The 25675-nt window shown below is 43.8% G+C and overlaps 1 protein-coding gene and 1 non-coding gene across 4 annotated transcripts in view; both read right to left on the bottom strand.

Moving 5' to 3' along the window:
* Positions 1 to 25675, bottom strand: part of KCMF1 (potassium channel modulatory factor 1) — a 105525-nt gene that overhangs the window by 41068 nt on the left and 38782 nt on the right. For all 3 annotated transcript variants that reach the window (XM_066267534.1, XM_066267535.1, XM_066267536.1), the window contains exon 2: positions 937 to 1104. In XM_066267534.1, the coding sequence (XP_066123631.1) occupies positions 937 to 1104 (168 nt within the window). The remainder of the gene's footprint in view (positions 1 to 936; positions 1105 to 25675) is intronic.
* TRNAI-GAU (transfer RNA isoleucine (anticodon GAU)) lies at positions 25549 to 25624 on the bottom strand. Its single transcript has one exon. It is a non-coding gene; the product is annotated as a tRNA-Ile (tRNA).

The raw sequence follows: 25675 nt of genomic DNA, 5'->3' as shown, positions 1-25675 counted from the left end.
AACTTTGTATCCTTTGACCTCATTCCACATGCAAAAATTAAATCAAAATGGATCAAAGATTTAAATGTAAAAGATAAAACTCAGAAGAAAACAGTTTTAAATCTTTGTGATCTTGAATTAGGCAATAGGTTTCCTAGATATGACACCAAAAGCACAATGTAAGGGAAAAAACAAGCTGGACATCATCAAAAGTAAAAACTTTATGCTTCAAAGCATACCAGTAAGAAAGTAAAAAGACAACCCACAAAATGGGAGAAAATTTCTGCAAACCATCCATCTGATAAGGAACTTGTATACAAAATATACAATGAACTATTAAAACAATAAAAGATACCTTGCCAAAGTTAAAAATTTGCAAAAGATCTGAATAGACATTTCTCCTAAGTATATATACAAACAGCCAATAAGCACAAGAAATGATGGTCAACATCATTAGCCATCAGAGGGATGCAAATCAAAACCACATGAGATATCACTTCACACCTAGAAGGATGACTTATAATAAAAAAGACAGTTAATAACCAGGTGTTGACTATGTAAGAAATTACAGCAATAAAACATTTATACCTTGTCTTACGAATTGGCAATGTCTTCTAATCAACTGTGGAAATAATCTGCTTTCTGATAACTAGAGCAAGAATACCTGTGCGCTATTATCAAGAAGAGGTACGGTAGTTTAACTTTATTCCTTCTTCACTGAGGTACTCTTCTATTTCATATCTTGTCAGTTACATATATTTCTGAATGGCTTTCATAAACAAGTAAACTATCATTAGGAGGAAGAATAATTCAGAATTTATAAAAGATTCATCTTATTTTCAATAAATTTAGAGCCTTGTGTATGCTATTAGGGACATAGTTTTAGAACATTTTGCCTTCTTCACACACACATAAAATTCTAAATAATAATCCACTAAAATTTTGTTGAATACGTACCAAAATCTACCCTTGTTAATATGCACTGCATTGGGTGGTCAGTTGTATGTCTTGTTGTTGTTGCACCACTTTCATAACAAGACGCACAAAGATCGTAATCGTAGCAAATTAAACACTTATATCTGCGACCTCGAAAATTTCCTTTTAAACATGCATCACAGCTGACACCTATTAAAAAAAAGAAATATCATTAATTAACAGCTGTAAAAGGCTACTCTCTTTTTCACATTTATAAATTTTTAAGGTGCTCATTTAACCCCATATTTCATTTACAATGATACAGGCATATCCAACAATATGGTGAATTTGTTACCCTGATTTACATGGAATGAAAATAACTTAAAATATTTGAGAAAATGTTAAACCAAACTCACAGATACAATAAGAGATAGGTGGTTACCAGAGGGAGAAAGAGGTGAGGTGGAGAGGCAAATGGGTAAAGGGGATCAAATGTGTGGAAACTAGACTTTTGGTGGTAAGCACACCATAGTGAATACAGACATCAAAATATGTTGCACACCTAAAACAAAATGTTATAAACCAATGTTACCTCAATTAAAAAATATGACTTGAGCTAGCAAGAGGGTAAAACCAAGTAACTGGAATCACTAAAGCAGGTAAAAATCTGAGGTGGGCAGGTATTTGCCAAAGCAGGTAAAAATCTGAGCTAATATTTCATAGCATTGTAAAACAAAGAATAGGAAGCAAAGGCCAAAGTCTGCTAAAGCTGGAGTGTCTTAACAGGCAATTCCTCATAAAGCTGAGATCCTAATATAGCAGGTCCTAGAATAATGCCATTTTATTATAATGCTGATGAAGAAAAATAAATTTATTCCGGGCCAGGGCTACTATCAGTGTGGAGTTGACATGTTCTCCCTGTCTGTGTGGGTTTTCTCTGGGGACTCCAGTTTCCTCCCACATCCCAAAGATGAGGCAAACTGATGTCTACAATGCCCCAGTCTGAGTGTGGGTGTGAGTGGCCTTGCAATGGCAGTGGGTTCTGTCCAGGATTGGGACCAACCTAGCACCTGAGCTGCCAGGAGAGACTCCGGCCGCCCACCAAACTGAATTGAAAACGGCAGGTTGGAAAAGATGGCCTTACTCGTTTTTATTCATCTTTCTTAAATGTATGTATAGCTCCCATTTATTTCAATGCTTAATATTAGAAGTATTTTGGTCTTTATTTAGAAATTTGGTGATGTTTCTGTGATTAGAACTATCAGGAGCTTAAATTCCTGTTTTTATTAATTTGCCTTTGATTAGGCCATTTGCCTTGGAATCTCCAGCTTCCAAGAACCTAGTGACAACGTTAAGTGAGGACTTAATGTGTGCCCTTAGTGTATGAGTTAGAAATTCTCCCTAGAGGCCCTGGCTGGTTGGCTCAGTGGTAGAGCGTCGGCGTGGTGTACAGGAGTCCTGGGTTCGATTCCCAGCCAGGGCACACAGGAGAAGTGCCCATCTGCTTCTTCACCCCTCCCCCTCTCCTCTCCTCCCCCTCTCCTTCCTCTCTGTCTCTCTCTTCCCCTCCTGCAGCCAAGGCTCCATTGGAGCAAAGTTGGCCTGGGTGCTGGGAGTGGCTCTGTGGCCTCTGCCTCAGGCGCTAGAATGGCTCTGGTCGCAACAGAGCGATGCCCCAGATGGGCAGAGCATCGCCCCCTGGTGAGCATGCCAGTGGATCCGGTCAGGCACATGCGTGAATCTGTCTGACTACCTCCCCGTTTCCAACCTCAGAAAAATACAAAAAAAAAAAAAAAAAACCCAACAAAAAAAGAAAGAAATTCTCCCTAGAGGAGTATGAAACTTGCCTTACTGAATTCCCCCCAACCTCTCAGCACAAAACAACAACAAAAACACCTTGATAAGTCAAAATTACAAACCAGACTGGCCATCTTACAAGTGGAGAGCCCAAATTCAGCCCAGGTCAAGAATTTAGTTTAAATACAAAAAACAAAGCACTACTAAAAAGAAGAAGCAGAAATAGACAGTAGAATCAAATTCCCAGAGTTTATAAAAAGTGAATATCAAATGATACTTAATAGGTTAAAAGAAATTTTAAAAGCTTAAAGAGGCAACCAACTGACTGAAAATGAACAAAACAGTATGTAAATATTCAAAAATAACTTAAAATTTAAAACTCAATGGGCAGATTGTAATAAAAGCCTTTTTTATTCACATGATATGCTTGTTTATGTAGAAGATTCAAATAAAGCTAAATTATTAGAATAAGTCTTTTTAATTGTATTTAGTGGAGTGTCACTGGTTAACAAAATTATACGTTTCAGGTGTCCAATTCTACAATGCATCTCTGTACACCATATTGTGTGTTCACCCCACCCCCAAGTCAAACCTTCATCCAACACCATTTATCCCCACTATATTTTCCTAGAAGCAGTATTTTAAGCAAGGTTGCTAAATATAAAAAACAATTTAAGCCCTGGCCAGTTGGCTTAGTGGATAAAGCATCAACCTGGCATATGGATGTCCTGGGTTTAATTCCTGGTCAGGGTACATAAGAGAAGCGACCATCTGCTTCTCTTCTCCTATCTCTCTCCCCCTTCTCTCTCTTTCCTCTTGCAGCCAGCTGCTCAATTGGTTCGAACGTTGGCCCTGAGGTGCTAAAAATAGCTCAGTATATTTGAGCATAGGCTGGAGATAGGGGTTGTCACATGGATCCCGGTAGGGGTGCTTGTGGGAGTGTCTCACTATCTCCCCTCCTCTCACTTAAAAGAAACAAAAAGCAAAAGAAACCAATTTGAGAAAATACTTATGGCCTTGGTTGGTTGGCTCAGTGGTAGAGCGTCAGCCCAGTGTGTGGATGTTCTGGGTTCAATTCCTGATCAGGACACACAGGAGAAATGCCCATCTGCTTCTCCACCCCTCCCATTCACTTCTCTTTCTCTCTCTCCCTCTCTTCTACTCCTGCGGCCATTGCTCTACTGGAGCAAGTTGGCCCCGGGTGCTGAGAATGGCTCCATGACCTTTGCCTCAGGCACTAAGAGCTCAGTTGCTGAGCAATGGATCAACACCTCAGATGGGCAGAGCATCATTCCCTAGTGGGCTTGCCGGGTGGATCCTGGTTTGGGTACATGCAGGAGTCTGTCTCTGTCTCCCCTCTGCTTACTGGAAAATAAATAAAATAAAATAAAATGACTGTATTCATGCAAAAAAAATATAAAAAGTATTATTAAGCCCTGTATGTATAGCTCAATTGGTTGGAGCATCCTCCCAAAGCACCGAGGTTGCCAGTTCAATCCCTGGTCAGGGCATGTACAGGAACAGACTGATGTTCTTATCTTTGTCTCTGTCTCTCTCCCCTCCTTTCCTCTCTCTAAAATCAATAAATAATCATTTAAAAAATGTATTATTAAAAAATACACCATTTAGCCTGATCTGTGGTGGTGCAGTAGATCAAGTGCTGACCTGGAACACTAAGGTCACCAGTTTAAAACCGAGGTTTGCCTGGTCAAGGCACATACAAGAAGCAACTGAGTTGATGCTTCCCATTCCTCCCACACCCCTTTCTTTCTCTCTTTCTTCCTTTCTCTCTCTCTCAAATCAATAAATAAAACCTTTATAAAATTATACCATTTTATCATTCCACTTAAATGAGGCATTTAGATTAGTGAGATTCATATTTTAAAAAGCAGAATAGTGATTACTAGAGGCTGGTTGGAAGGGAGTATTATTTAATAGGTAGAGAGTTTCAGTTTGGGATGATGAAAAATTCAAGAGACAGACAGTAGTGATGGTTGCATAACAATGTGAATATACTTAATGCCACTAAATTATACATGCAAAAAGGGTAAAATAATACACTTTGTTATGTATATAAATTATGTCATTAAGTATTTTTTAAAAGCACCTATGAATAAATATATCAAAATTTTTGATTGGCTAGGGAAGAGTTTAAAGAAACTTTATGAAAGCAAATTGGTAAAAATATACTCAAAGACATGGGAAGACTTTAAAAATAAAACTATCAGGCTCACAAATTAGAAATTTCAACTAATAAAATATCGATTCTCCCCAAATTGATCTGAGGATTCAACACAATTCTAACCAAAATCAAAATGATTTTTTGTGGCACATGGTGAGCTGACTCTAATTTTTGTGCAAGTTGCAAAGGGTGAAGAATAGCTGATGTATTCCTGAAGAAAAACAAGATGAAGAGATTTGCTTAACATATCGAGCACAGTTGTAAATCTACAGCAATTAAGACAGAATGGTATTGCCTGACCAGGCAGTGGTGACGTGAATAGAGAGTTGGACTGGGATGCTGAGGACCCAGGTTCAAAACCCCAAGGTCACTGGTTTGAGCGCGGGCTTACTCACTCTGTTGTAGCTCCTCAGTCAAGGCACATATGAGAAAGCAATCAATGAACAACTAAGGAGCTGCAACAAAGAATTGTTGCTTCTCATCTCTCTCCCTATCTATCTGTCTGTCCCTAACTGTCCCTCTGTCTCTCTGTGTCTGTCAAAAAAGAAACTAAAAGACAGAATGGTATTGGCATGGAAATAAAGTGATCTATGGAATAGAATAGAAAGCCCAGAAATAGAAGCACACATGATGAAATCTGTTACATGACAGCAAGGCCATTAGAGACCAATGAGGAAAGGAGGGAATAGACAACAAATAGGACAGCTGATGATTCATCTCTGGGAAAAATAAAATTGGATCTCTTCTACAGAATCCACCCCCATTATACACAAAACAATTTCAGATGGTTTCAAGACAAATGCGAAAGGAAAACAAAAAAGTCCCTGGAAGATGATATAGAGGAATATTTTTATGAACCCAGAGTAGGAAACAATTTCTTAAAACACACATACATATGGTCCAAACCAATTCAACCACATTAGTATAAGACTTTTCTTCAAATATTTTTTAAAGATTTTATTTACGGATTGATTTTTAGAGAAAGGAGAAAGAGAAAGGCAGTAGGGGAGGAATGGGAAGCATCAACTCATAGTTGTTGTTTCTCGTATATGCCGTGAACGGGCAAGCCCTGGGTTTCGAACTGGTGACCTCCAGCATTCCAGGTCCAAGGTCAGACTCTTCACCTTTCAATACAAGGCTCAGAAACTGGGAGTATTTGCAACATATACAACAGACCAAGGTTTGGTATTCCGAATGTATTAAGAACTCTCACATATCAATAAGAAAATGACCAACTTTCAATAGAAAAATGGGCAAAGACTTGAACGGGGACTACAAAGAACACACACAAATAATATATAAAAAGATGCTCAATCTCATAAGTCATCAAAGAAATGCAAGTAAAACTATCATGAACTATCATTTATCTGTACTAATTACTAATAAATACAAGGAGCAACAGAAACACTTCTATTATGCTGGTGGGGAGGGAAGCACACATCGTCAGTACAACCACTTGGAAAACTGTTTACATTCTGGTCAAGTTAAACACGTGCAATTTCTACAACCTTGAAATTTCACTCTTAAATACATTCCTTGGGGAGCCTGACCTGTGGTTGTGCAGTAGGTAAAGCACTGACCTGGAGCAATGAGGTCCAGTGCTCCACATAAAATGTTAGTTATAAAGCATAATTTAGTTTTTAGAAGAAAAGTGCTTTGGAGGGAAATAAAACAGAAAAGGATATACTGTGGGCAAAGAAAGCTTCACTGACAAGATTCTTGAGCAAAAAAATGAAATACTTCAAAATTTGCTTATTCAAAACAGTTTCCAAGAATGACAATGCTTTAAGAATAAAACTGAAAATATTAAAAAGGGGTAAATATCTACTTTGATTCACAAACAGAAATTTAATTTAAGTGGGGACAATAATTTTGCCAAGCAAATGTAGTGAGAACTGCTAAAAAGGTGCCAGGCCTGACCAGGTGGTGGTGTAGTGGATATAGTGTCAGAGGGAATACAGAGGACCCCAACGTCGCTGGCTTGAGCACGGGCTCATCTGGTTTGATTGAGCACAGCTCACCAGACTGAACCCAAGGTTGCTGGCCTGAGCAAGGGGTTACTCGGTCTGCTATAGCACTCCAATCAAGGCACATATGAAAAAGCAATCAATGAACAACTAAGGCGCCACAATGAAGAGTTGATGCTTTTCATCTCTATCCCTTCCTGTCTGTCTGTCCTTCTCTGTGTCTATTTCTGACATAGTCTCTCTCTCTCTCTCTCTCTCTCTCTCTCTCTCTCTCTCTCTCCAGGAAGACAAACCTGGCCCTGAACACCAACTCCTCAGGGTGTCCCACCTGCTAGTACTCTGTAGGCCTGACTTTTTGTGGTGGGAATGCCTACTGACAAGAATAAATGTACAAAGCTTAAGGCAACTGTGGAAGATGATATGGCCAAACTACACCCTTTTTAGTAGAGAGTTGCAGATGGTGCTTATCCCTTGATCTCCTAAGGAGTGAGGATGAAGGAACGTGTCAGGCTTCACGTACAACCCAAATGTAAATAGTTTTTTAAATGAACTATTTTTCATGGAACCATTTCTGTAAAGCCAGAAGCCAGGGCCACCATCACAGCAGCCAGTCCTATGCAGGTTCGCATTGGATTCGGACAGTCGGTAAAGAAACAATGGAGCCAAAAACTGATGAGCCATCATTTTTAATCCTAGCTTGCACCCAGCGGGCAAGTAAAAACACACACTGGGCTCCAAAACCCACTCACATTCAGTGCTCACAAAGCTACTGATTTATCCAAGTTTCCTAGAATCAAAGGTTTCTAGCTCACCAGACTTATTCACCTCTGTTCCCTATCTCCTTCCTTCACTCTGCACAAACTCTGCACAAACTGGCATCTCACTTAACACTCCGCCATCTTGGCTGCTTTCCCCTGGCCTCCTCCACGTGGCCTTTCTCTGCTCTCTTCTTTCCTCTCTCCTCTAATGATAATCTCAGGAACCAAGAGCGCAAGCTCCCGTTCTGCCCCCATTTTATAGTGTAGAAATCAAAACCTTTAATCCAATATACAAAATAGGGAAGTCTCTAATACAAAGTCACTTATCAGAGACATGATGGGATTGTACCACCCCACATCAAAAAGGGTGGGAAAGGCTTAATCCCAAAACCAAGCCCCAGGCTACAAGGATTCTGCCTGCCCACAGCCCGCCCCCAACACACATTAATATCACCTGGGTGACAGCTTCCACGTGGGCAGCGCCATCTTTAACAAAGTGAGCATAATACATTTTATCTGCCCAACAATTTCTAACTTCTGAACACTGAAATATATTTAACAATATTTATGATTCAAGGTCATTATTTCAAACACATATATTTCAATAACACCATTAAAACATGTTAGATAATTAAGTTCTCAGCAGAGTTTCTAAAAATTTAAGAGTCACGTTATAATAACCTATGGTGTTGTAAGATACCAAAAAGCTGCAAATTAATATTGATATTCTAGGAAGAAAAGGTCAGGCTTTCCTGTCCTTTCCTTGGAAAATGGAGGAAAAGGAATGTAGAAGTCTCCTGACTTACAAGGACGACTAGGGTCATTTGGTCTTACATACTCTAAAAGGATTAAGGTTAACTAAGAAACTTCTTCCCTTTCAATAGGAGGCAGAATTTACATGCCATCTTGCATTGATTGTAGTTCCTCCCCTTCCTGGAATCTTGAAAGTAAAATACCTCTAGGCTAGTGAGGGAAGAGGAACCCTGAAAGATTTGATTGTGTTATCTTGAAAGTCTTAATGTTTCTGTATATCCCCTAGACAAATGTTATAATCTTGTTAATGATTGTGCTATAACGTCATGCTCTCCCTCCCTCGCCTGCGTGTGATCAACGGTATATAAGCAGCCCCTGAACTATTTTGGGGGCTGCACAATTTGTGCCTGCAGATGACCCATGTCAGCCATATGCAGCCGGAATATTAAAATTTCCTTCTTTAATAAAACTCTTCAAAATTTATCTGGACTGGGTGTCTCTACATGGACTCAATGAAATGAGGTACGATGCCTTTCAGAATCTGGGGTGCAGTACTTCATAACTTTTGGGGGCTCGTCTGGGATCAAGTGTTTTGTGTCATCAGATAGAGACACCCCGAATCAGATGGACTCTCCGCTGAGTTGCCTAGCCCCGCTTGAATCTCGAGGAGAGATGTGCCACCTGAGACTTTTCAGGGCTCCCAGTCTTCCTGTGGGTCCGGACAGTTCTCCGGTACATGCCACCAGATCCCAAATTTGACAATTTGGACTATTCGGCAAACAACTCGAAGAGGTCGGTAAAGCAACTCTTTTTGCTTTACTGAATTTTCTAGCTTTCCTCTGAATTCTTGCTTTCGCTTCTTTATGTTTTGGGGTATGGCAAAATAGATCAGACGTGTTTGGTATGTTCGCAGTATGCTCTCCAAGACCGAGACGTTGGTGGAGAGTTTCTAGGTTCTGCCTGGGATTCTAGAGGATATCTGCTCATACCCTGGAGGGGACCAGGTCCACCAGTTCTGCCTCGGGCCTTCAGAGATGTCGGGTTCTGGGGACTTCATTTGTGCTCTAAGGAGGCATAGTGGAGATTGAGTCCATCCAGGATTAGTCAGTCTTGCATTGCACTGAATCAATGGAGACTGAACTAACCTGGATTAATCTTGCCTTGGGCTTCCCGAGACTTCTCTGTGGTTGTCGAGATCTCAGTCTTTGTTTTAATGTTTCTGTCTAAAACCCCTGGTTAAGAAATCTCTGGTGCTGCAGCCTGTGTGCACCTGAGAGGCTCGAGTGATCAGTGTGTGAGTGGGAATCTCTGGCGCCTAGCTGAAGTTCCAGGAACACGGCTAGGAGAACACCTGAGTAGCCCCTGAAAGTGGAACCCCTTCCTTTGTCTATTGAGCTGTGGGAGTAAATAATTTTTGTCTCTGTTTGTCAGAGAAATATCTCGTGTAATTTTAATTGGAATAAGTAAAGCACGCTCATTTAAATTTTTTTATTTATAATTTGTGTATGTGAAGTCCTTGTTTAATGTGTAACTGTGTCTGTTTCTAAGGCCGGAATTGAATTTTTGCATGCAAAATTAGAAATTTCTGGGCAAAAGTAAAAGAAAATTTGTAAAACAAGCTCGAAAAATATAAAAATTTCTTTTCTTGAATCCAAAGACCTCTAGCTTCAGAGCACTTTACCTGACTTCTCCCCTGAAGAAATTGTTCTCTTCTGTTGGCTCCTACTTCTTGTCTTGTGTCCTCTATAGTCAAATACTCTTTATTCCAGGTGTTAGTTAATTGTCTGTCTTATTTTTTCTGCTTTTTATTAGTGTGCTAATTCCTGCCTTCTCTCTGGACAATTTAAAGTGTTTCCCCAGCCTCTGGGGCAAAGGGCTGACAAGCAGTTTGGGAGAGAAAAGAGTGGAAAGCAGGGCTGGGACGAGCTGTGTGCAGAACAGCGGGGGAAGGGCGTTAGAGTAAATTGGCAAGAACAACTAAAGGTGAAGTGACTAGAGAAAGTATAGAATAGAACCTAGTCTCAGTTTTACCTATTTGGAAAATACAGGGTAGGAATAGCATTAAAGATTAGAACCTTGCTTTAGAAAAATCTTAGAAAAGGAAAAAGAACAAGATTAGAAAGGATTTAGAAATTAATAAACCATGGGTGTGGACCTTGCTGGTTATCAGTTCTTTGAAATGAATTGCAAGTGATGGGATCATAAGTAATAGGATTATAGGAAATGGGATTATCAGGATAATCCAGAATGAGTAATGGAATCATAAGTAACAGGATTATAGGGGGAGACAGGTCCTCCAGTTGCCTCTCCCCTTCCCTTTCCTAGGACATAGGTGTTGCGTGAGCCTTCCATGGATTGGGATTAATGTCTTATTGCCCTCCACTGATGTGTAGGAAGTTATAGAAGGGAATTACGAGAAATTAGAAACCTCATATAGGCTAAAGCAACTCACTGCTAGGAAGGTAAATTTGTAAAATTTATATTTTTTAATTTGCTGCTTTTGTTGTAAGAAGTAAAGCTAAACAGCTGCCGGAGAGGGGTGAAAGTTGTCTTAGTTCTTGGAAATGCTGGGTTGTGCAAGAACGGACAGGCCCACTGGATGCCTCTGCCTCTTCCCCCTTCCCTAAGAACCCAGGTCAGCAAATTGCTGCTTGCAAACAGCTCGTGGACCACATGGGGCCTTTTTGGGTGTAGCTCCCCAACGAGGTGCCATATGTGGGTGCTGCCTTGGTAGGAAGTGTACCTACCTATATAGTTTAGGTTTAGAATTTGGCTCTCAAAAGAAATTTCAGTTATTGTACTGTTAATAATTGGCTATACTGACTAATAAGTTTTCTGACCACTGGGTTAGGAGTAGTGACTTATTGTCCCCACTGATGTGTACAAAATATTTTCCATGTTAAAAATGTATATGTTGCCCTGGCTGGTTGGCTCAGCGGTAGAGCGTCGGCCTGGAGTGCGGGGGACCCGGGTTCGATTCCCGGCCAGGGCACATAGGAGAAGCGCCCATTTGCTTCTCCATCCCCGCCCCCCCCTCCTTCCTCTCTGTCTCTCTCTTCCCCGCCCGCAGCCAAGGCTCCATTGGAGCAAAGATGGCCCGGGCGCTGGGGATGGCTCCTTGGCCTCTGCCCCAGGCGCTAGAGTGGCTCTGGCCATGGCAGAGCAACGCCCCAGAGGGGCAGAGCATTGCCCCCTGGTGGGCAGAGCGTCGCCCCTGCTGGGCGTACCGGGTGGATCCCGGTTGGGCGCATGCGGGAGTCTGTCTGACTGTCTCTCCCCGTTTCCAGCTTCAGAAAAATACAAAAAAAGGAAAAAAAAATGTATATGTTATTTCAAAGGCCTTTTGTTAATTCTTTTTATCTGCTATTTCATAGCCCTGTGATGTTAAAATCTTGGTTTGAATATTTAGAAAACGTAATAATTGTTGATAGTGTCTTTTTATGTAATGTTTAGTTTATTATCATTTTGAAACAGTATTGTTAAAATTTCTTTTGAATGCTAATGTACTGAGTTATTCAACATTGGAGAGACTCTGGAATTCTAAAGGAGACACCAAACCTGTTCCTCCTGCAAGCTTTTACCCCCTTTTATTTGATCAAGCTAATAACGATGCTTTTGCCTTTTTCCAAAAGTTATATAAACAGAAAAGGACCCTCAAGTCCCTCAGTGAGATCTTCTGAGCATGGCTTTTAAAGTCTATAATGACCAAGAAAGGATAGTAACAGAAAAGGCAAATAGAGCCCAAAAGAGATCAAGAAAAATACCAGCTCTTGGCATATGCCCTTGGGGGCTCCAGTGCCCCAAAGGGGCTTCATAGGATTCCATCAGGGCCCTGCTTCAAGAATGTAAAGAAAGGTCATTAAGCAAAAGCCTGCAGGGCTTCTCAGCCCCCACCAGGGATATGCCTTTGCTGTGAGAAAAAAGGGACACGAGAAGGTAAGCTGCCCCCTTGCTCTGCGGAGGGAGGGTTCAGTCTCCTCCAGCCCTAACCCAGCTACCTGTGACCTGACCTTGCCTAGCCTGCTGACACTCGCCACTGAAGGATAAAAAGGTGCCCAGGGCCATTAGCCCTATCCCATGACACCATAGATGAGCCTAGGGAATTTCTTCCAAATAGCAGGTAAACTGATCTCATTTCTTGTGCAAACAAGGGCCATTTACTATGCCTTATCTGAATATTCGAGTTTTATTTATCCCTCGAAGATCTCCACTGTGGGTATGACAGTCTCATCTCTGTTGCTTTATTTAATGTATAGTGTCTCCTTTATTCCTCTTGTCTCGATTCCCCATGCCTATTTTTGGCTGGAATCTGCTTCTAATTCCAGTTAAAAGCAGTGTCATTAGGACTTAGACTTTAGCTACAGAGTGTGGAATGTGACCACAACTCCAGTGCCTTATAGACTTTTCTTGCATATGACTCCTACTCTTTGGGACATTTTTCAAACTAAAATAAGATTGAATTACATTTGCAAATAATATAGAGCAATAATGGTGTCAACATAGACTTAGTGAAATTACGTTAACATGTTAAGAACATTTGAAACTGTAAGAATTTTATTTTGAATCCTGTTGTATTAGTTAGAACTCTGTTTTGTTTAATAATCTAATAGGCTTTAGTCACTTTATTGTATTAGGACACTTGTTATGACATTTATTAACACTAGCTATTTGAATTTTATTGTTAATTTAAATTTTTCCAGTCTGCCTCAAAATTGGAACATAGTAATTCAAATGAATAGATGCCACCCAAAACCAGTGGGGTCTTGGAACCTTTATTGCAAAAGGTTTATTCGAAACCAATTAGAAAAAGATTTTGCAAACAGGTAGGGGATAATTAGAAGCCAAACTTAGAACTTATTACAGAAGGCATAATATCTGAGTATTTAGTTTGTGTCCAAGTGAATACTAAACAAAATAAGGGAATTATAGAAACAGGGAAAAAGGAGTTTTCCCAGGTAAACATTTAGAAATAGACTTTAATAAAAATAATTGACAAATAGGTAGAAGCTTTCCCTACTATAAGTGGGGCCACAGTGACAGTTGTTAGAAAGTTGCTATAAAGAATTCTTTCCAGGTTTAGCTGGCCCATTCTAATGATAGGCCTGCATTAGAGTCCAAAGTCTCACAGCTAGTAAGAAAGGAACCCAATATTAATTAGGAGCCAATTTGAAATTACATTATGCCTACAAGCCCCAAAAAGTTCAGGACAAATAGAATGCATGAATCAAATTGTAAAGGAAACGTAACCATCCCTTCCTTAAGTACTTGCAGGATTTATAGGTTACATAGCACACTGTTCAAAAGACTCCTAGAGGCACTTCCAACATTGCCAGAAGATCCAGTACATCACCGTAATCCTGACTACCCTGCTGCCAAGGTGGATAGCATGCCTTACTCGAACGGGAAGCTGGTTGGTCTATGTATGGCTAAAGAATGAAGAAACTCACTAAGGACTCCTTTTTAATCAGACTTTGGGAAAAAGGAAAACTAGGGTAAAACAAAAGTCAACTTCATTGTCACTAAAGGTTATAAAGGTTTTAAAATTAAGAGTTCTAACTAAAAGTAAATTGTTATAAAAGCCAATTATTTTTAGGTAAGTTGCAAAAGGTTTGTGCAGTTTATAAGAAATTGATCAGTAATATTTGTTTCTTTAGTGTCTGTATTGCTATTAATGCTGTCTGTTAAATATCTGTTATATGTTATAAGTTAACATCCCTACACAACAGCCTCATGCTTTTCAGTAAATTAAGTCAAAGATTTGACTTAGGACATAAAGCCAGTGGGGAATGTTGTAAGGTACCAAAAAACTACAAATAAGTATTGATATTCTAGGTGTAACAGTAAAAATAGAAAATTCCATCTGACCTTTGCTTGGCTAATCTTGGCTTGCAGAACAGGAACTAGCCCGCCTTGCCCCGATGTAATCATAGGTGATTGCTCTTCCGCAAGCACCTGGGGCAATCACCCTGAGAGCCGTTGTAACTTCCCTATCTCATGACTCCTGAATTCCTGGGTGTCTCCTCCCCTCCCTGAAATAATGTATAAAACTTGCTTGCTGAAGTTGTTCGGGGCTCTTGGCTACCTCCTTGCCTTGAGCCCGCTCGTGAGTGTGATAAACTTTTTCTTCTGTTTTACCCACACACTTGGGTCTAGAGTCTTCGTGGTGCGCCCTCGGTCAACATTCGGAGGTCCCACCGAGATCCCGCTTCCTCGCAGACCACGAGACGCACGCCTGACGCTTGGTGAGTGAAACTGGCGGTGGCTGTCAGGCAGGGAGGTGAGTCCCTCCTGGCTGCGACCGACAGATGGGTCAGGGGGTCGCAGGCCACGACTCTGGGGGACGCCCTGGAGTGTGAGGACGACCAAGGACGCTTGGAAGTCCATCTGCCGTCTCAGACAGAATCTGTAGATTTGTTGCCAGTTTCCAACTGAGCTCGTTGGTCCGGACCGCTAGATTTATTTTTAGTTTCATTTTGCCGTTCACTGCGCAGCCGGCTTAGTCTATTCGTCTTTGTGATTGTCCTGGTTATTGTCTTATTTGTGTGTTATTGTCTTTTTGGGTTTGAAATGGGACAGAAAACTTCCACCCCACTGTCCCTGACTTTGTCTCATTGGTCTGAGGTTGATGCCCGAGCCCATAATCTGTCTCTTCTTGTTAAGAAGCGCAAGTGGCAGACTTTCTGTGCCTCCGAGTGGCCCACCTTCGGAGTAGGTTGGCTGACCACTGGAACCTTTCACAAGGACACCATAAAGGCGGTTAAAGCAGTTGTCTTCAATCCAGGACCTCATGGCCATCCGGATCAACAGCCTTATATTTGGGTTTGGGAGGACCTGGCCGACGACCCTCCTCCTTGGGTCTGACCTTTCCTTCCTCCCCCTACACCCTCCCTTCCAATAACCCTCTCCACCACTCCGGGCCCTCCCAGACCTGCTCTAACTCATCCAGACATCTGCTCTGCTTCCACTCAAACCTCCGGAGGCAACGGCACCTGCTTCATCCCTGTATCCCCCCCTTCCCTCCTCTGTTCTCCCTGAATCTCAAACTGACCTTATTCTTTTTGATTCGGGACTCCCGCCTCCCTATCCCAGGGATGTCCCTGCCAGCGCTGCTGGTCCCCAGCTTGGGGCCCCACATCAGGAAAAACGGGGACCATCAGTGGAGGGTCCATCCCAAGGTACCCGGAGCCGGAGAGCACAAACCCCAGATGACGTGGCCGTCACCCTGCCCCTTCGACCTTTCAGACCCCCTGTCCCTGACGGCCAAGGGGGAACATGCTGGCACTTCAGTATTGGCCCTTCTCCTCCTCAGACCTATATAATTGGAAAAACAATAATCCACCTTTTTCAGAGGACCCTGTCAAACTTACTGACCTTCTCGAGTCTCTTATGTTTTCCCATCAGCCCACTTGGGATGACTGCCAGCAGCTTTTAGGTATCCTCTTCACCTCAGAAAAAAGAGACCGAATTCTCCTCGAGGCCAGGAAATTGGTTCCTGGACCTGATGGTCGTCCTACTCAACTCCCCAACCTTATAGATGAGGCTTTTCCCCTGAGGCGGCCTAACTGGGACCCTAATACGCCTGAAGGTAGGCAGCGACTCTTACTCTATCGCCAGACTCTGATGATGGGTCTCCGAGCGGCGGCGAGACGCCCCACTAATTTGGCTAAGGTAAGAGAAGTAATTCAAGGGCCAGAGGAATCCCCATCTAGATTCCTAGAGAGACTAATAGAAGCCTATAGGAGGTACACCCCTTTCGACCCTGAGTCTGAAGAACAGAGAGGGGCACTGGCTATGGCTTTTATAGGACAGTCAGCTACTGATATTCGGAGGAAACTCCAGAGGATGGATGGGTTACAGGACATGGCTCTGAGAGATTTAGTCAAGGAAGCTGAGAAAGTGTTCTATAGAAAAGAGACAGCAGAGGAAAAGGAGCAAAGATTAGAAAAAAAACGTGAAGAAAGAGAGAGTCAAAGAGATAAACGAAGGAAGAAAGAGTTGACTAAAATCTTGGCTACCGTAGTGGGAAAGCAGGATAGGAAAGGGAAGAATAGCACCCTGGGCCCGCGCCAGAAGCTGGGACCCAATCAATGTGCTTACTGTAAAGAGGAAGGACATTGGGCTAGAGATTGTCCCAAGAAAAAGAAGAAGACCGCAGACCTCCTTGCCCTGGAAGGTTAGGGGCGTCGGGGTTCGGACCCCCTCCCCGAACTCAGGGTAACATTCAATGTGGAGGGGACACCAATCGACTTTGAGGTGGATACAGGAGCGGTTTACTCCACCTTGCAGAGCCCACTGGGTCCCCTCTCAAACAAAAAATCCTTGGTCCAGGGGGCAAATGGATGCCAGCATAGGTCATGGACAACTAAAAGGACAATGGACCTGGGGAGGGGAAAAGTACAGCACTCCTTTCTGGTCATACCAGAATGCCCTGCCCCGCTGCTGGGGAGGGATTTGCTTACAAAGTTGGGGACGAGTATTGATTTCAAACCTCAGGGACCAGAAGATTCAGTAACCCTCTTGTCAGTCAGCCTGTTGTGACCATGCTGACCTTGTCTGCTGAAGATGAGTATAAACTGTATGAGACCCCTGCCCCCGGACCCCATTCAACAGAAGACAGGTGGCTTCAGAGCTTCCCAGAGGCCTGGGCAGAAACGGCAGGGCCAGGATTGGCAGTACAAAGGCCTCCGGTGGTAGTATACTTAAAGCCCTCCGCCACCCCCATAAGGGTCAAACAATACTACATGAGTAAAGAGGCCCGGGAAGGCATTAGACCTCACATCCAGAGGCTGCTAGGACAAGGGATCCTGAGGCCTTGTCAATCAGGGTGGAACACCCCCCTGCTACCAGTGAAGAAACCAGAGACAGGGGACTATAGACCAGTCCAGGATTTGAGAGAGGTTAACAGTCGGGTAATGGACATACATCCAACGGCCCCGAACCCTTACAACCTCCTCAGTACCCTCAGTCCTGACAGGAAGTGGTATACAGTACTGGACCTGAAAGATGCCTTCTTCTGCTTGCGCCTGCATGAGGACAGCCAACCCCTGTTTGCTTTTGAATGGACTGACCCTGAGAACGGACTCAGCGGACAGCTCACCTGGACGCGGCTACCCCAGGGCTTCAAGAACTCTCCCACCATCTTTGACGAAGCGCTGCACCAGGACTTGAGTACCTACCGAGCCTCCACCCCTGAGGTAACTCTGTTGCAGTATGTTGATAATCTGTTACTTGCAGCCGCCACCATAGAGCAGTGCAAACAGGGAACTGAGAAACTGCTTGTCAAATTGGCCAAACTGGGATACCGGGCATCCGCCAAAAAGGCCCAGATCTGCCAACCCAAAGTCACCTTCCTGGGCTACTCTCTCGGAGACGGTAAGAGATGGCTAACTAAGGCCAGGAAAAAGACTGTTACTCAAATCCCGCCTCCGAAAAATCGGAAGGGCCTCAGGGAGTTCTTGGGCACAGCAGGTTTTTGCAGACTATGGATACCCAGCTTTGCCGCACTAGCCGCCCCCTTGTTAAAGGATGGAACTGAGTATACCTGGGGAGATGAACAGCAAAAGGCCTTTGACCAAATCAAGAGGACACTGTTGTCAGCCCCGGCCTTAGCACTCCCCAACATAGAGAAGCCTTTCACTCTCTATGTAGATGAGAAGGAAGGGATAGCTAAAGGAGTATTGACTCAGTCTCTGGGACCCTGGAAACGGCCGGTGGCTTATCTCTCTAAGAGGTTGGACGCAGTCGCAAAAGGGTGGCTGGGATGCCTACGGGTGATCGCCGCTGTGGCCCTCCTGGTCAAAGATGCCGACAAACTGACTCTGGGCCAGAAATTAACTGTTGTCGCCCCCCATGCCCTGGAAAGCATAATCAGACAACCTCCAGACCGCTGGCTAACCAATGCCCGCATTACTCATTACCAAAGCCTCCTGTTAGATAAAGACAGGATCACCTTTGGCTCTCCAACTGTTTTGAACCCAGCCACCCTGCTACCCAGGAAAGAGGGGGAAACTGTCCACCATCAGTGCAGGGATATCCTAGCCGAGGAGGCTGGGATCCGGAAAGACTTACGGGACACACCACTGCCACAATCTGACTTAATTTGGTACATTGATGGAAGCAGTTTTCTGTATGAAGGAGAACGCAGAGCTGGGGCTGCGGTGGTAGACAAGGAAAAAGTAATCTGGTCAGAGAGACTTGCCCCAGGAACCTCAGCCCAAAAGGCAGAACTAATAGCTCTAACAAAGGCCTTAGAACTGGCTAATGGTAAATGGGCCACTGTCTACACGGACAGCAGGTATGCATTTGCCACTGCACATGTGCATGGGGCAATTTACAAAGGAAGGGGCCTGCTCACATCAGCAGGTAAAGACATTAAGCACAAACAAGAAATCCTAGCCCTCTTAGATGCTGTCATGCTCCCACGGGAGCTGGCCATTGTCCATTGCCCTGGGCACCAGAAAGGGCAAGACCCAGTAGCCAAAGGCAACAGGAAGGCGGATGAGGAGGCTCGAGCGGTAGCCATGAGGACTGCCTCCAACATCCTCACTATAGAAGCAGAGCCATCCCCCACCCTGACCCACTTAAAGGAACCTGAGGATGCTCGGACATTCCTCCAGATGGCCCACCATCTCACCCACCTTGGGACTGACAAACTGGTACAACTGCTTCAGGATGATAAAACATTGACCACCCCCGAGAAGAGGCAAATGGCAAAGGAAGTAGTCAAAGCTTGTAAGGCCTGCCAGATGGTAAATGCCTACCCCAGCCAAAGGAACCAGAGGAACCCATCTCTGAGGCACCAGACCAGGCCAATATTGGGAAGTAGACTTCACTGAGGTAAAACCTGCCAAGTATGGACTAAGGTATCTCTTAGTTTTTGTAGACACCTTTTCAGGATGAGTAGAAGCCTTCCCTACCAAACATGAGACGGCGGCGGTGGTAATTAAGAAGATTATGAAAAAAATCTTTCCTAGATTTGGCCTTCCAAAGGTAATAGGGTCTGATAACGGACCGGCGTTTGTGGCCCAGGTAAGCCAGGGGGTAGCCAAAATATTGGGAATTAATTGGAAACTACATTGTGCTTATAGACCCCAAAGTTCAGGACAGGTAGAGAGAATGAATAGAACAATTAAAGAGACCTTAACTAAATTAGTCATAAAGACTGGCCATAGAGATTGGGTAATGCTCTTACCATATGCTCTTTTCCGGGCTCGGAATACCCCTTCCACTAAAACTAACCTAACTCCCTTTGAAATACTTTTTGGAACCCCTTCGCCTATTTGGGATTTATCCCCCTCTGACATAAATATCCCGAATATCCCCTTGTCTGTTAGGTTACAGGCCCTGGCCAGAGCGCAACATTGCCTATGGAAGCAGCTGTCTGACCTTTATCAGCCGGCAGGAGACGGAACCCCGCATCGCTACCAGGTTGGGGACTTCGTCTACGTCCGGAGACACCAACACCGGACACTCGAACCCCACTGGAAGGGACCCTACCAGGTCCTCCTCATCACACCCACCGCTGTAAAGGTCGATGGCATCGCTGCTTGGATCCATACTTCACACCTCAAGCCTGCTCCTGCTCCTGATGACCAGTGGACAGTGGAGAAAACAAATAATCCCCTCAAGCTGCGTGTCCGCCACCGCAACAGATCCCCACCAACCGACCCGGCAGACATGGCAGGTGATATCGGGGACCAGTGATATAGTATGGGAAGTGACTTCCAATGACCATCCCCCCTGGACTTGGTGGCCGTCCCTGTATCCAGACCTCTGTCAGCTTGCGGCAGGGCTGGAGACTTAGGACATCCCAACCACGGACCCTGCTAGACCCCTTCCTTGTAATTCTGGGACATGCGCCTGCCCGACTGGTGGGATAGGGGGTTGGGGCTATGGGTGCTCCCACCCACAGCTCTGCGCAGAACTCAAAGCATCTGACTTTTATGTCTGTTCCCAGGACGGTCGTGATAGGGACACAGCTTGGAGATGCGGGGGACTGGAAGTCTTCTACTGTAAGGCTTGGGGTTGTGAGACTACTGGGACGACTCACTGGAGGCCCACATCCTCCTGGGACTGGATCAGGGTAACGCAAGTAGCCCAGGAGGGGGCAGGAATTCGGGACTCCCGCTGCTCTGGGAATGAGGCCTCTGGCTTCTCTGCACGGAGGCCAGGGACCTGGACTGGTAGTGGGCCATGTACAAATTTCACCTGTAACCCACTGAATATTACCTTTACCCACCATGGAAGAAGGCAAGATAATGCATGGCTAAAAGGCAGGCAGTGGGGCTTAAGAATGTATGTGTCAGGATCTGATGCTGGACTGACGTTTAAAATTAGGCCCAGATAGGTATCGCCAAAGGCAGCCCATTAGGACCTAACAAAGTACTGGCTGACCAAAGGGCCCCCAAGGCCTAGCAAGCCTCTTCCTGAATAGACTCACCACCTTCCTGCAGGGGCAGATAGGAGCAGTAAAACTCATAATTATAAGACAGCATTATAAGAAGTTAAACCAAGACTCAGATCTCTAGGATTAGAGATATGCAGAAGAAAGAGGGGGAAATTTAACAGTAAAAATAGAAAATTCTATCTGACCTTTGCTTGGCTAATCTTGGCTTGCAGAACAGGAACTAGCCCGCCTCGCCCCGATATAATCATAGGTGATTGCTCTTCCGCAAGCACCTGGGGCAATCACCCTGAGAGCCGTTGTAACTTCCCTTTCCTTTCTCGTGACTCCTGAATTCCTGGGTGTCTCCTCCCCTCCCTGAAATAATGTATAAAACTTGCTTGCTGAAGTTGTTCGGGGCTCTTGGCTACCTCCTTGCCTTGAGCCCGCTCACGAGTGTGATAAACTTTTTCTTCTGTTTTACCCACACACTTGGGTCTAGAGTCTTCGTGGTGCGCTCTTGGTCAACACTAGGAAGAAAAGGTCAGGCTTTCCTGTCCTTTACTTGGAAAATGGAGGAAAAGGAATGTAGAAGTCTCCTGACTTACAAGGACGACTAGGGTCATTTGGTCTTAAATTCTGTGAAAGGATTAAGGTTAACTGAGAAACTTCTCTTTAATAGGAGGCAGAATTTACATACCACTTTGCATTGACTGTAGTTCCTCCCTTTCCTGGAATCTTGAGAGTAAAATACCTCTAGGCTAGTGAGGGAAGAGGAACCCTGAAAGATTTGTAAATGTCTTTGTGTTATCGTGAAAGTCTTAATGTTTCTGTGTATCCCCTAGACCAGAGGTCCCTAAACTAGGGCCGGGGGCCACATGTGGCCCCCTGAGGCCATTTATCCACCCCGCTGCACTTCCGGAAGGGGCACCTCTTTCATTGGTGGTCAATGAAAGGAGCACATTGACCATCTCATTAGCCAAAAGCAGGCCCATAGTTCCCATTGAAATACTGGTCAGTTTCTTGATTTAAATTTACTTGTTTTTTATTTTAAATATTGTATTTGTTCTCGTTTTGTTTTTTTACTTTAAAATAAGATATGTGCAGTGTGCATAGGGATTTGTTCATAGTTTTTTTTATAGTCCGGCCCTCCAACGGTCTGAGGGACAGTGAACTGGCCCTCTGTGTAAAAAGTTTGGGGACCCCTGCCCTAGACAAATGTTATAATCTTGTTAATGATTGTGCCATAATGTCATGCTCTCCCTCGCCTGTGCGTGATCAAGGGTATATAAGCAGCCCCTGAACTATTTTTGGAGCTGCACGATTTGGGCCTGCCGATGCTCCATGTGTTAGCCATATGCAGCTGGCATAATTAAAATTTCTTCCTTTAATAAAACTCTAAAACTCTTCAATTCTGTCCCAATTAAGGACAAATATCCATGAAGAAATGGAGAAGCTACTGCTGGTATGGGTGAAAGAGAAAGAGCTGGCAGGAGATACAGTGACAGAGACTGTAATACACGGAAAGGCCCGTATTATTTACGGCGACTTGAAGAAGAAAGAACCATCAACCTCAAAAGAGGCAGAAGAAGATATGTTTAAGGCAAATCACGGCTGGTTTGAAAATTTCAAGAGATCTGGCATCCACTCGGTGGTGAGGCATGGTGAAGCTGCGATGGCTGACGTTAAGGCAGCTGAGGAGTACATCGCATGTTTTGCTGCGCTTATCACAAAGGAAGGCTACATCCCCCAAGAAGTGTTCAACTGTGACAAAACAGGATTGTTTTGGAAAGAAATGCCCTGGAAGACTTTCATCAACACAGAGAAGAAGCTGCCAGGCCATAAACCCAGGAAGGACCAACGGACCCTTGCATTGTGTGTAAATGCTAGCGGTGACTGTAAAGTAAAGCCACTGCTAGTGTCATTCCGAAAATCCTCGAGCCTTTAAGACTCACAAGATTCTTTTTTTTTTTTTTAACAGACAAAAAGAGAGTCAGAGAGAGGGATAGATAGGGACAGACAGGAACAGAGAGAGATGAGAGGCATCAATAATTAGTTTTTCATTGCGACACCTTAGTTGTTCATTGATTGCTTTCTCCTAAGTGCCTTGACCGTGGGGCTACAGCAGACCGAGTAACCCCTTGCTCGAGCCAGCGACTTTGGGTCCAAGCTGGTGAGCTTTGCTCAAACCAGATGAGCCCGCGCTCAAGCTGGTGATCTCGGGGTCTCCGCATTCCAGTCTGATGCTCTATCCACTGCGCCACCACCTGGTCAGGCAAGACTCACAAGATTCTTAAAGAAAAACTGCAGGTTATGTGGTGCGCCAATGCTAGGGCATGGGTTATGTGGCAGTTTTTTATTGAATGGGTAAATCTCGTCTTTGGTCCTGCAGTGAAGTAATATCTTCAAGAAAATTAACTCCCGATGAAAACATTACTAATCCTTGAAAATGCTCCAGCCCACCCACCTGGTCTTGATGATGACATTCTCAATGAGTTCGAATTCGTGAAAAATCCTCTACCTCCCACCCAACACGACGTCAATCTTGCAACCTATGGATTAGCAGGTCATTTCCAACTTTAAAAAGCTTTACAAAGCACTTGTTCCACAGCTGCTTTGAGGTGACTGAGAATACAATTCTAACCCTTTAACAGTTTTGGAAAGATAACTACAACAATGTGATATGTTTACGCATTATTGACTTGGCATGGCAAGAGGTTACAAGAAGAACCTTGAACTTGGCATGGAAAAAGTTATGGCCTGATGTTGCAGACAGGAACTTTGAAGGATTCGAACCAAACATCGAGACCTAGGTAGAAGTGTTGGAGGAGATTGTGTCCCTCGGAAAGTCGATGGGTCTGGAGGTAGATGAGGGTGATGTAAACGAGCTCGTCGAGGAACATGAGGAGGAACTCTCAACTGAGGAGTTGAAGGAGCTACAGATGATGCAACATACAGAGCTTCTGCAAGAGATTAGTAGTGAGGAGGAGGTAGAGTCGGAGGAAGTGATTTCTACAAATGAAATTAAATAAATGCTGAAAAAGTGGAAGAAGCTTTCAAGTTTCACTGAAAAGAAACACCCAGAAAAAGTTTCAACTGGTTGTGCTTCAGCACTTTTTAATGACACTTGTTTGTCACATTGCCGTAACATTTTAAAAGCAGGCAAAAGCAAACCTCTTTGGATAGATTTTTATTCAAAAGTCTTGCAAGTGAAAGTGCCGAAAGTGCAGCCAAAAAGGCAAAGACAGGTGATGATTAAATGAAAAATACATAATGTTAAGCTTAGGTTAAGCTTAAAGCTAAGAAAGTGCTTTTTTTTTTTTACAATTAAGTTTCTGTGGTTTCATTTTAAGTAGAGAAAGTGCAGTTTTAGTTTTGTTTAAAGTAAAGAAAATGCAGTTTTAGTTTACATTTAGTGTTAAGTGCAGTTTTAGTTTACGTGTCTACAGTGCCTGCATCCCTTCCTCCCTCCCTCCTCCTCCGCCATTCACCTCTGTTAGCCACACTCATCTGTCTCCAAGGTAAGAATACAGTACTGTACTAAATAACACTTTTTTCTTTTATTTCATATATTTTGTTATGCATTGGTAAAGTATACATGTGTGTTTCTTAATTAAAAATGTCTTTTTTCATAATTTTTAGGGTGCTTTGGGGATGTTTCACAGGGCTGGAACAGATTAAATCTATTTGTTATTTTAAATGGGAGAAATTTGTTTGATATACGAGTTGACTTACGAGCTCGGTTACAGAACGAATTAAACTCGTATCTTAAGGTACCACTGTATTACTTTAACCCCCCCCCCCTTTTATTTAGTGCACGCGAGAAAGACAGAAGGAAAGAGAGATGAGAAGCATCAATTCATAGCTGTGGCACTTTAGTTGTTCACTGATTGCTTCTCATATGTGCCCTGACTAGGGGGGCTCCGAGTTGAGGCAGTGACCCCTTGCTCAATCAAGTCAGTGACTTCAGCGTTTCTAACCTAGGACCTCTGCGTCTCAGGTCAACACTCTATCCACTGTGCCACCACTGATCAGGCATTACTTTATCTTTGCAACAAAGTCATAAGGTAGGTAGAAAGCGTGATGAAATGCTTTTCCTGGCTAGGATGATTCAAAGCCACTCAAATCTGCCCAACAAAGTGGACAGAAATGCAGGGTTGGATATTATATTTAAGGAGTTCCTGCCCTGCCCAGATAGCTTGGTTAGTTAGAGCATCATCCGGAAGTGTAGAGGTTGCTGGTTTAATTCCCAATCAGGGCACATACAGGAACAGATTGATGTTTCTGTCTCTCTCTCTAAAATATTTATATATATTCTTTATATATATACGGTCTACCAGAAAGTTCTGTCATGATGACTTTCATGGTTCCTTCTGGCTCTGGTTCCATGAATCAGGATCAGGAAATGATTTTCTGAATATATATATATTATATATAGTTCTTTATGCATTTTGTCAAAGAGGGAAGTTGAATTAATCTCTCAGTTTTCAGTGTAAAGGAAGTTGGTGCATTTTTTTCTTCTTTTTTTTTTTTTTTGTATTTTTCTGAAGTTGGAAACGGGAGGCAGTCAGACAGACTCCCGCATGCGCCCGACCGGGATCCACCTGGCACACCCACCAGGGGGCGATGCTCTGCCCATCTGGGGAGTCGCTCTGTTGTAACCAGAGCCATTCCAGTGTCTGAGGCAGAGGCCACAGAGCCATCCTCAGCGCCCGGGCCAACTTTGCTCCAATGGAGCCTTGGCTGCATTGAAGAGAGAGACAGAGAGGAAGGAGAGAGGGAGGGATGGAGAAGCAGATGGGTGCCTCTCCTGTGTGCCCTGGCCGGGAATTGAACCTGGGACTCCTGCACATCAGGCCGATGCTCTACCACTGAGCCAACCGGCCAGGGCTGGAAGTTGTGCATTTTTGAACAACTGATTCGGTTGCTTGGTTTCAGAGAA

The sequence above is a fragment of the Saccopteryx bilineata genome, chromosome 3, assembly GCF_036850765.1.
Source record: "Saccopteryx bilineata isolate mSacBil1 chromosome 3, mSacBil1_pri_phased_curated, whole genome shotgun sequence".
Classification (NCBI taxonomy): Eukaryota; Metazoa; Chordata; class Mammalia; order Chiroptera; family Emballonuridae; genus Saccopteryx; species Saccopteryx bilineata.
Note: the sequence above shows the minus strand (reverse complement) of the source record. Positions and strands in the feature narration are given on the sequence as shown.